Source organism: Pantherophis guttatus, chromosome 2 (assembly GCF_059756535.1).
Source record: "Pantherophis guttatus breed Tessera chromosome 2, ASM5975653v1, whole genome shotgun sequence".
NCBI classification, from domain to species: Eukaryota; Metazoa; Chordata; class Lepidosauria; order Squamata; family Colubridae; genus Pantherophis; species Pantherophis guttatus.
This window is the reverse complement of record NC_142064.1, coordinates 82770609-82782996: the sequence shown is the minus strand read 5'-3', so window position 1 is coordinate 82782996 and position 12388 is coordinate 82770609. Positions and strand designations below refer to the sequence as shown.

At 39.5% G+C, this 12388-nt stretch overlaps 1 protein-coding gene and 1 pseudogene across 1 annotated transcript; both read left to right on the top strand.

Annotated features, from left to right (window-relative positions):
• The first annotated feature begins 270 nt into the window (after positions 1-270).
• Positions 271-9967, top strand: LOC117661555 (small integral membrane protein 10-like). The gene is made up of 2 exons (XM_034410549.3): positions 271-657; positions 5123-9967. Exons 1-2 carry the CDS (start codon positions 283-285, stop codon positions 5141-5143), a joined length of 396 nt encoding a protein of 131 aa, XP_034266440.2. The 5' UTR covers positions 271-282; the 3' UTR covers positions 5144-9967.
• Positions 5200-6028, top strand: LOC148115173 (uncharacterized; annotated as a pseudogene).
• Positions 9968-12388: the final 2421 nt, after the last annotated feature.

Sequence of the window (12388 nt, the reverse complement as noted above, 5' to 3'; positions counted from 1 at the left end):
GCCTGTTGCAAGAGGATGGCATTGGGGGAAAAAAAGTTTTGGCTGTCACGGTCTTGCATTTGGGTGAGCAAAGAAACAGATGGAATATAAAACAACAAACCAAAACAAGGTGGTTTTAAGCCCGCCCTAAGATTGAAAGACAAAACACCCAATCCCAGCAAAGCGGAAAGTTCCTTATTAAGCAGAGTGGAAAAGCCGGGGGGGGGAGGGGACAGGAAGAGATGATGATATCATTATAGGAAGCCTTGGATTGGAGGAGGTGACGCTCTGCGTCTTGACGTCATGGTTAACGACAGTGCTAGCGACTTGATTAGCCGTCCGGCCGCGCTGCTTCGTTCCATGGACATCCGGGTCTCTGCGAGTGCGTGCGGAGAAGGCGGAGCCTACGAGGCCTGGCTCGGCAGGTGTGCGCGTCTGTGTATGCGGAGTAAGAGGGGAGGGGGGAGGGCGTCGATGGCGGCGGCGGCGGCGACGTCGTTGTTCCTGTCCTCCTTGGCTACTCGGCTTTCCCAGTCGGCTACCGCCCGCACCTACGGGATCTTTTGCAAAGGGCTGACGCGGACCCTCCTCATCTTCTTCGACTTGGCTTGGAAGCTCCGCATCAATTTCCCTTACCTGTACCTCGTGGCTTCGATGATGTTCAACGTCAGGTTACAGGTGAGCTTTTCTTTGGGGAGGGGGGGGGGAGAGAAAGCATCACCAGAATAAGAAGGGCTCCCCACATGGGTCAGCCTCTGCCAGCTTTAAATTTTATTTTTTATAAATTTTATAAATTTTTAAACCCTGCCCAAACGGGTTTATCAGCAAGCTGAGACAGTCCTGGGCTCCTATCCCAAGCAAAGGTAACCATAGAGACATGAAATCATGGCTTTTAACTGAAATAACCCTGCTTTCTGGGTTTGTGCTGCCTTTTTAACTCGGTTTACTGAGTTGACCTTACCTTGTGGGTTCATCCAGCGGACTGATTTATTAACCAATTGAAAGGAGCTTGCATACCAGGCGAAGCCCACCCAAAAACAAACCCAAGGATAAATCTCATCAAAGATAACATGAATGCGATGTGAATGGTAGCTGCTGAGGGTTAAAATAGCCTGGCCTAAATTAGAATGTGGCAAATCATGTTGCGTGTAATGCTTACCTGTACCTTACCTCAAAGGTTTTTTGAATTAACTCTGTATTGCAGATTTTCATGATGTACCAAACCAACAGGCAAGTTCCCTTGGAGAATTTCCTGCTACATCCTGAAGTGGAATTAGATTTTTTTTAAAAAAAAATATTATTAACGTGTATTCTGCCCAACCTTAGAGATTCAGTGACTAACAACCAAATCAAAGCACTTAAGACTATAATGCTAGGGTGCATAAACAAAGGGATAGAATCAAGATCACGTGAAGTGTTAATATCACTTTATAATGCCTTGGTAAGGCCACACTTGGAATACTGCATTCAGTTTTGGTTGCCACAAGATGTTGAGGCTCTAGAAAGAGTGCAGAGAAGAGCAACAAAGATGATTAGGGGACTGGAAGCTAAAACATATAAAAAACAGTTGCTGGAATTGGGTAAATCTAGTTTAATGAAAAAAAGGAGTAGGGGTGATATGATAGCAGTGTTCCAATATCTCAGAGGCTGCCACAAAGAAGAGGGGGTCAACCTATTTTCCAAAGCACCAGAAGGCAGGACAAGAAGCAATGGATGGAAACTAATCAAGGAGAGAAGCAACCTAGAACTAAGAAGGAATTTCCTGACAGAACAATCAGTGGAACAACTTGCCTCCAGAAGTTGTATTCTTTCTATAATTATCACACAGAGAAATAACAGTAATAATATAAAAGCAGGATGTGATAAAGGGATATATTACAACCCTCTCTTAATTTCCAAATCCGGAGGACTGGGGGTTTAAATCTATTCTCAGCCACAAATACTCTTTGGGTAGCTGTGAACCAGGTATTCTTTCTCAGTCCAGTGTACCTCATAAGGTGGTTGTGGTGAGGGGAAAACAACTAAATGGGGGGAAACATATTGGTTACACTGAGGACAGAAGAAACATGAATTTAATTTATTTTTAAAAAACTGGCTGAGGTAGTAAATATAAATAAAGATGTTTGCACTCATTTACACACTCATTTAAGTGCTCAGAATTAGGTTTATAAATTTCTTGGTTTAGTCCAAAGACTAAGAGCAGATCTTAAGACAAAATTGGGGTTCAAATTAAGCTTTTTTGGAAAATAAGAGCCCTCCCTCTGTGAGGCCTTTGGAGTTGTGTTCACCAGTACACTAAGCCACAAAACAGCCAACCCTTGGCTGGCCAATTAGTTTTATGAGTAATTGTGTAGTTCTAGAAAATTGGATTGAGTAAATGGATATGAATAATGCAGTTTTGTTTCCTATTGCCAGTTTTAAAGTTAAGAAAAGCAAATGTCACTCATCTCTGTTCTTGGATTTGAGCTGTGGCTTACCCAAATTAATAACATAGATGAGTTAATAGTGAACTCTCCTCTCTTCTTCCCAATAAATACATTTTCTGAACTCTTAATTATCATTTGTGCAAAACACATTTTGGTTGAACTTTCCAGGTTACACTGATTTGTTCCCAGTTGGGTGATCCTTAGATGATCTTTTAGAACAGGATTTAAATTCTGTGAATACTAAATTATCTCGGATGTAATCCTATGAAAGGATTGATTAACCAGCAAATCAGCAGACAATGTTACTCTAGCTTAATAGGCAATCTGTGGCCATTAGATGTTATATAATTACACACATGCTTTGGCCATGCTTCTAGAACAGGGGTATCAAACTCTTGGCCCACAGGCCAGATGCGTCATGCACTGGCCATGCCCACTCCCATTTTAGCAAAGGGGAAAAGTGATGCATCACGTGGTGACAATGTGACGACGCGAGTTTGATACCCCTGTACTAGAAGTACTTGTAATTCATAAACATATGGATTCCTGTAGATTGCCCTACAGTAGATGGTCTAATACTGTCAGTTGGTAAAAGGCAGTTCTGTATATCTTACTGATCTTCCCAAAGTTGCTGCACTACTATTTTCTGCATGTTTGTTAACAATTGTGAAGGCAACAGGTGATATTTTATTTGGGGATATGAAACTTGTTACACTGCAGATAGAACTCAGTTTCTTAAAATTGATTTTTCTTCATATATTTTTCCATAATGTATTCTTCCTGTGATGAAAATTGTAACCGATTTTTTTGGTCTGAAAACAAGTCCCTTAAATCTGGATATTTTTAATGTTTCATTTAATGTGTTTAAGAAAAGATGTTCCAGAATAATTCTGAAGTGTGACACCACAGATCCCTGTGGAGTCTAAACAAGCAATTGTTGGAAGACAATATTCTGGTAGTTAGTTTATTGGATAGTGACAAATGCAGCATTCAACAAAGGGCAAAAGATTTTAAATTGCAACACTCTAATTGTTAGCATCAAAGATAAAGAGTACTAGAAGAGAGAAAATTAAGTTTTTGAAGTACAATTACCTTGTTTTATAAAAAGTTGAATAGTGCATGCTTATTAATGCCGTAGAATATTCTCTATAAAATAAGGCTCACGCTTCAGTTTATTAGTACTGCCACTACTTACAGGTGGTCCTCGCTTAATGTACCATTGTTTAGTGACCAAAGTTATGACAATGCTGATCAAGGAGTATTTGCAGTAGGTTCTCATACTTGAAATTGTCACAGTGTTTTCACTATGACATTATTGTGATTCAAACATTGGCAGCAAGGCTTGCTATTAACATCACAACATCCTGCAGTCATGATTGCCATTAGCAACCTTCACTGCCAGCTTCTGACAAGCCGCCTTTCAATGGAAAAGCCAGCAAGAGATTGCAAAAGGTCATGTGACCATGGGACAATGCAGCTGCATAGGATTTGCCAAGCAACAACTGGAACTGTTGGAATAATTGTAAGTTGGCACGGTCATGTGATGTGCCTTGCAACAGTATTGCTTAGCAATGGAGTTACCCAGTGAAGTAAGGACTATTTGTATATGTTGCTGTATTTCTTTAGATTCTGATTTGTTTTAATCACATTGAATAAGCAGCTTGGTTTACATACCAGAGTAAGCTAAAATTGAACAGATTTCAGAATAGGTTAGATCAGGGGTCTGCAACCTTAAACACTCAAGGAGCCATTTGGACCCATTTCCCACAGAAAACACCGGGAGCCACAAAACCCTTCCCATGCCTATTTCTTGAGCGGCCACAAAACTAGCATATGTAGTTGAATTAAATGTTCTGTTTTCTTCTGAAACTTTTCTTGGATTTATCCATGGTTGGCCTACCAGGGGTTGAAAAGCTCAATAAATCGTGTGCCAGCGGGTGTCGCACATTGGCGGCTGTGATGCATATTTTGAGTGACAGGGAGCCGCAGCAGAGGGGTGAAAGAGCCACATGCGGCTCCAGAGCCGCAGGTTGCTTACCCCTGGGTTAGATCAATTGGAGTGTCTTGTTTTATTGAGCCGTAAAATTTAAAAGGGGGGCTATGGTGGTGGTCTCGTGTAGTTGATCGGTTTTTATTTGCTTAAAGCAGTTCTATGAGATAATGATTTGGGTTTACTTTAAATCTGCATACTGTATTATCTATACATTAGCAAATTGATTATAACCAAAATGTATATTTTACTTTTTTCTCTAAAATGGGAATGCCCTTAACCATGAATAGTATCAAAATAATATACAGATAGGAAAACATCAACAAACAAAAAAGTTAATTAAAAAATATTTAAACCATACTGTGCTGAAACAGGATAGGATTATAAAAATCATGATTGCATTTGTTGAATCAAATGCAGATTAAATAATATTTTATGGCCTTGGATTCTTTCATCAAATGTTAGTTTAATCTATCCACAGTTCAGAGTAATAACAAACGTTTTTGATTCCTCAGATAGGCAACATGAGATCCCAGGGGTGATTCCTGCTTATTTTCATGATTGCAAATTACACTTTATCGTCCTATCCCACGTCAAAGTTTCTGTAATCTAAACAGATCCCTTAAAATGGTTAACTGGTCAGTTCAGTTACAGATAAAGCTATCAGAATTAATTTTATGATTTTAATGATAAAAGTTTACTTACCTGTGTTTTTATTTTCTCGCAGGTTCATATTGAGATTCATTAAATCATGTCTTATGTTGCAACCAGAAAACATTCCACCATTTGCTTTGGATTACTACAATGCAGAGCTTTGAGGACAGGGAAATGATGCCTTTCTCTTTTACCTGTATGGCCCCGGAAGAAGATTTGGGACACCATCACCTGCAGCAAAGGACTAACCTAAATCAGCATAAGGAGATCCTTCACTTTCTTAGGGTCCTTTCTTTAGTGAAGAGCTCTCATATGGATAATCATCACTTGCAAAAGGAATCTTTCTCTCTCAAAATTGGGTGCTGCCCTCTGTTTCAAGCTATCCCACTGCCTGGTATTGGTGAAAAAGTCTCACCACATTGGAGCAAAGTGACAGGAAAAATCATCTCATCCAAGGAATCACTTGGTTCACTAGAGAAAGATCTCCTGGAGAAGGTCTTTAGTCCCTTCAATAGTACTATAATAACTGGTTGGTTAGAGAGAGATCATGACTTCATTAGTGAACCAAACAGGTGGAGAACACTATACACTTTGCACATTTTTGACTGTCAGGGCCCCAGCATAACCAGAAGCAACAACTGTTAGAACTGGAATTAAGGGTTGTTGATGAAATGCACCTTGTGTTATGTGAGATGTTGATTTGCAAGGAATTTCAGTCTTCAGATCTGAAATCCAGCTTGGCTGCTGCATTGGATGAACATCTCGTGTCACTTTTCTGTGACCAGCATCTGTTTCTCTGATTTACTTCGACCTCATGTCTTTACCCAGGAACTTTGAATATACAGAAATACTTTCCAGTATAAAATATCCAAGCAAGCATCGTCAGATATCTCAGTGGTTGCTAGCTATATGAGCATTAGCACCTCACATCTCTTGTCATGTAATAGTAAATATAAAAAAAAGCAGAGTTTGGAAATGGTAGTGATTACTGAATCTGAATCTGCTTATTGAATCTTCCTCACTTGTTATTTTTAACATTTTTCAGAAGCTGAGTATGGGTGGTTTTATAATACTCTGGACAACCCAAATTTTAACAGCATTAGGGAGCTAAACTGGCCCATGGACCATCAAATTGATTCAATACAACATTCTGGAATCCATTTTGCTATCACTTCTGTGTTAATACCAGCATATTATTGATAGGGTTGAATTTGAACAGTATATGCCTGTGGATTGTTGCCACACGATGCAAGAGCAAACATTTTACAGCTTTTACTATGTATTGCACAGGTGTCAAACGTGCGGCATCACGTTGCTGTCACATGACGTTCCTCCCCTTCATGGAGCTGGAGTGAGTGTGGCCTGCATGTGAGGTATCTGGCCCAGTTTGACACCCCTGATGTATTGCATTCCTACCATGCATATGGGATGCGGGAAGTTTTTCCACTTAACATTTCCTAAAGCATTTCTGAGCCCACCAGAAACATTTTATATATGAGGCAAGCTGAAAGTTTTAAAGGAAATAAAAGAAGTGGAAATATTACTGAATTATAGTTTATACTTGGTCCAGCAATACTCATTCTCTTGGGTGCAACGACATGCTGGTTTGGGAGATGGGAATCCAGTCAAGCATGCCAAGTAGGTGATCTGAATTGAGGAATGCTGGTTTAGATGCCACAGCATTTTCAGCTGGCCTTTAGACAATGCAAAACACCCTCAAGATAAGGTTTGTAATGTTCTGAAACCCTAATCTAGTAGCTGTCTGTAAAATGATAGTTGGCTGTATCCAGGTGTATAAGGATAGGCTATGATGCCTTTTTAAGGTACTGTTATAGGAATTAATAAAGAATTGTTACGCATGAGGCAAATATTTTAGAGTCAAAAGCCAAAGACCAGGTTTCTATCATATGAAAGGATGAATTTACCTTCTGATGATGAGGGATGTAGTTTCTCCTATAGAATGTTATAGTCTAAAATATATTTACAGTAGCGTCAGTACTTAAGAAAAGCTGTGTAGGTATTTCCAGCTACCAAAACTTCAGAATTTGGAAGTGTAAACCTGCAGGACCTATGAATCGTAAAACGTTGTAGGTGTGCAGTAGTGTTTGCAGTTGTCCTGCTATCTTGTAGCAAGGGTAGCAGAACATTATGACCTTTTAAAGATTGATCGCTTTATTATGCAGGTATTCTTGAGACTCTGTGGGCAGCTGATAAAGTGGCTTATGTGCAAAAGTGCGCGCGATAAATTAGCTTATAAAATAACCCAGAACACTGTACTGCAAAGCTAAGGTTAGCTCTTTTCCCTCAATAGGTTGCTGTGAATATCCGTTTTAAATGGCAGTGCAATGAAATACATTAGTGAGGTTAGGATTCCAGAGAACAATGTTCTTCTTTCAAGCCAAGGGGATTTCAACCTAGTTCTTGAACAATACAATTCTTGAATATTTCAAGTTTGCTATTTCTAAAATCTTTTCCACAAGCTTACTGGGATTGATGGTGTCCTTCTAATATTTTCCACATGTGACTAATGCATATGCCTAACCACCTAGTGTGTTTTAAAAAAGGATTTTGATGAGAAAGTTAACACAACTCTCTCTTAATCAAGTTCCCTACTTGCCTTGTGTGGAACACCTAAAGAATTGAAACATTCCAGCAGAACAGAAGGACATTTGGATTTTGCAATCCATACCAAGATGCACCACAACTTTGTGTAGCTTGATAAAATTAAGATTTGCATTCAGCCTGGTGCTCTGCCATTTGTTTCATATTTTCTAGTGGCAAAATTAACATGCTAACAAGCCAGAATCCAGAGATCTTGACTGATAAAGCTTGCTTAACGAAATGTCTGCAAGATTATGGCTGTTCTGATTTAAATGTAACTATTGCCTAGGTAAAAATCCCCCAAAGTCTGAAAAAGCTTCTATTTATATATTTCAAGGATGAAGTTGAAATTGCCTGATGATCCCCATCCATCATTCTGGACTTTGAATTGGACTGTATCTTCCTTTTAGTAAAGTCTGCACTTTATTCTGAAAGAGGGACTTTTTTTCAGATGTTTTTTGCACTAAAGAATTATTTCATCAACAAGCTGATACAGACATTTTAGAAATACTTTGCTAGGAACGGGGTAGGCAGCAGTGTGTACAAAGAAGGCCTTGTTTTTGCAAAAGTCTAAAGTGGCATAACACTTGGACTATAAATGACTTTTGCTGCATCCCTGTGCAAATATTATTGTGTATTTTGGTACCGAACTAAATACATTGGGCTATAAGGCCACTACTTATAGTCCTTAGCCCTTAAAAACAGCATGATACGAACAGCATAAGAAATATTTTGTCTTGTTCTAGTCTTATATAGCAAACAAAATATCACTGGCAGGGACTTAGATTGATTACTGTCCATATGTGGATGTTTATATTTTGTGACATCTGTTTCTATTTAGAGGAGTTGATGTACCAAAGGTATTGGCATTTGAACTTAAGGAATACAACCCATTACAATCTCCCCTTGTTTTAAATGTTAGTTCTAAAAGACATTGGCCAGTACTCAGCTGTCTTCTGAACAGCCACTGAGGTCCTGTTCAGCTGCTGGACAATACTACAGTGAAGTGGTTGAAGACATGCAAAAATGTTCACATTTACCGATCCTCTTTAGCAGTACTTTTTAAAAAACTGTTAAAATATCACATTTAAACTAGGATTGATGCAAATGCTGCTCTGCCTTACGAATGATTACATTCCTTATTGTGGCCAAAAGGCCAGCACCATTGCTTTATGAAATCAGGCATTATCCACAAGGATGCATCCTTTTACACAGCATTTTCACAAGAGGAGCAGTCTCGGTTGATTGTGGCTGATGTTTTCATGATAAAAATGCCTTTACATGGCCTTACATTGAATATGCACCTGTAACCAACTTCATATGTAATGCCAAGATTTGCACACTTGGAATGCTTTGTTTTATCAATAGTCTCTGTTGTAAGGTTTTGTTCATATTTACATGGATGTAGAATTCTGCAAAGTTTCCCTCCCCTCTAACATTATAAGAAGATAATACTGGGGGGAGGCATGTGTGTTTAGGATGCTGAAACTTTCAAGCCTAAAATAATTTATTGTACATGAGTATAAAATCTTTATTAGCCCCTCCTCTTGGTTTAAAGAGAGCAAAGATTGCATTTCTAAATCATGGGTGTTCAAATTTTTGGCTTGCCTGGGCCACATTGAATGAAGAATTGTCTTGGGCTGCATATAAAATAATATAATTAATGTATATAAATCACATCAAAGATTTACAACCTTGTGGGGCCACATTACTACTGTCCAGGGTTGCAGGCGGCCTATGGGCCACCAGTTGGACAGGTCTGGAGTAAATCTTTTTGTGATGGAATTTGGCAAGTGTAATTTTTTCTACTCCCTCTGGAGGAAGTAAATCCAGCCAACATCCTATTTGCATTCTTCGTATCTGGTGTATTTCCAGGAACCTTATTAAAACTGCTTGAAGTTCTTTTGTCAGCTGTATCATGTTGAACTGAATATAGGTTTTACTCTGAATTAGCTGGTATGCTAAAAACTCCCAATTATTCAAACCTGGGGGAAGAGTCCCCATACACAGAAAATGTATATTAAATTACAATTCTTGAGTTCCTCGATTTCAGTCTGTAAGCAGTTTTGGAAGTATTGCAAGAAGCAGGTGCAGCTTTTTTTTGCATGTTCTCCACCCAGGTTTCCCCAATCCATGTCAGTTTGGGTGAATTTATGCAATACATTCCAATTTGATACTTTTCAATGTCTCATCACTGCAACTGGCTTTGCTCATCCTACAGAACCATGATTTTAATTATGGATTATTAATGAACCTACCATTGTCTAGACTGGCAAGACTTGTTAATAAATCAAGCTGATTTTACAGGTTGCACACACCCAGAGAGTGATTGCTAATTTGTGGCTGGGGCTGTACTTGGTTACAAGCTTTGGAATTTGAGACTGGTTTGAAATTTTCCTAATTAGTAATTACTTGTGGCTGAAAAGCAAGCTGAGACCATAAACAGTGATTTAAAATTAACAATGGTTAGGTTTACAGATAGCAGTAAACTCTGTACTCCTCAGTGCCCATGCTCTCAGACTGACAGGCATTGAGATTCAGTCAACACATTTCCATCCAGTGGCCCTGAGCTTCAGGAGAATCCAGCAGTATCAGTCTGATTAAAGTTACTGAATCCAGCATCTTGCTTACAAGATAGCTTTTCAGATTCAAGATTTTGCATAATCATCGGTTGGGTTGGAACATCATGCTGAGCGAGGGTTTTTAAAATGCTGTTATGTAAGTCAGTGGTCCCCAACCTTTACAGCTTGTCGATCCAGAGTTGTGGGGGGAGAGAGGGAAACCGTCCTGGCACTCGTGCAGGTTGAGCTGTGTGTGCATGCCAGCCCGCCACTTAACACAAGTCAAACTGTGCATGTGTGCTGACCAGCTTCCACAGCCTGGTTCTGATCAGGCCTTAGGGACCCCTGATATAACTTATAGTAGTTTGTTTCACATAACGGTTTGTTTGTAGCACAAAAGCATGGCAGGTGAACTTACTAGGCCCGCAAAGGATCGTTGTCATCTGATGGCTTTGTGGCAGTCCATGCCTTGGTATGAAATGCTATGGGGGGGGGGGGGTTGAGGTCTCTAAACCCAGCCATGTTGTTTTCACTACAACACTAAACTCCTAAATCTGGTAAGGATGTATTTTCTCAGTGGACGTACACTGAGCAAGAGAAGGAGACAATGCAATCATCATCTAAGTTGGAATGTTTTTAATGGAACTTTCCCCCTTGCTCCAGTGGTTTGAAAAAGAAAACAGATTCTTCCTCTTAACTCCCTTTCAGGGACATTGTGTAGTGTTCTCCACCATTACAAAATATACTTTAAAACAAAACAAAGTGTTGAGATACAAACCGGGCCTTGGTAGTACAGGGGTTTAAGGCACCCTGTTATTAAGCTGGTTATTAAGACCAGCTGCCTGCAATTACTGCAGGGTTCGAATCTCGCCAAGGCTCAAGGTTGACTCAGCCTTCCATCCTTTCTAAGGTAGGTGAAATGAGGACCCAGTTTGTGGGGGCAATAAGCTGACTTTGTATAAATATACAAAAGGATGAAGGCTATTGCTGAGCACATTGTAAGCCGCCCTGAGTCTTCGGAGAAGGGCGGCATATAAATCAAATTAAATATATATATCTCCAGTAGCCTAGACAAATTTAGACACCATCACCATCAAACATTTTTTAAGAGTCCTCGCACCCCAAACCCTCCTGACCTGGAAAAGCTATTTCAGTGTTTGAGGTTTGACCTGCAGTCCCTGTTGAAAGCTGATCACCATAGGGTTTTTGGGATGTAAAATAGTATTAGAGAATAGTTGAATCAAAGCCTCCTCCAGGACTGGAACTCTTTAAATATATATTTAAAAACAACCTCAAGGATTGTGTGCATTTCTTAAGCAGATGATGATGAAATTGCTTGCTGACACCACCTGAGGGTGCTACAGGTCAAATTTAAAACTTCTAAGCATTTGGATTTTTGAAACTCTTTCATTGGGTTTTTTTTTTTTTTTGTACATTTGTGCTGCATTGTATTATTATTATTTTCTTTGCTGCACTTTTAGCAATTTAGCATAACGTATCAACATTGACATCCATGCATTTGTTGTGATTGTTTAAATTTGAACATGCCACTGAATTTTTTTTGAATTAAAAAGGAGAAATAAAGTTTTCTTGGTAAACAGTGGGAGAGAGAGGAAATGCTGTTTGTGTTGCCATTAGAAAAAAAAACACACACACACACTCTAATACAGGTAGTCCTTGACTTTCGATGTTTCGTTCAGTGATGGTTTGAAATTACAATGATGCATGAACAAAGTGATTTATAAACCCTGCTTGAAGTTATGGCTGCTATAGGGCTCCTGCAGAACAGAATTCTGGCATTTGGCAATCTGTGTGTCCTTATGACCACGGGAGGAACAATGAAGCCTCCACTGTCTATCCTCCCCACCCCCCATGCTGGGTCTCATTCCCTCCCCCGTCACACCTAGGTCCACTTACCTTTTCCATAAATCTTTTTCGGGAAGCAGTTTAGCCAGCCAACAAAACCTGTTGGGCTGATTAGATGGCTAAAACTGGTCTACTCCTTTAAGTGTGGTGGTTTCCATCCACCTCTAGGACAGTGGCTGAGAAAGCTTGTTCAAAGCAAGCTGTGATATTTTAGGCCTTTCTGGAATGATGAGAAGAATGGAGAAAGAATTTATCAAATTAGGTAAATTTTTCCATCACATCCCCTGTAGGCTTTGTTGGTAATTCAGAAT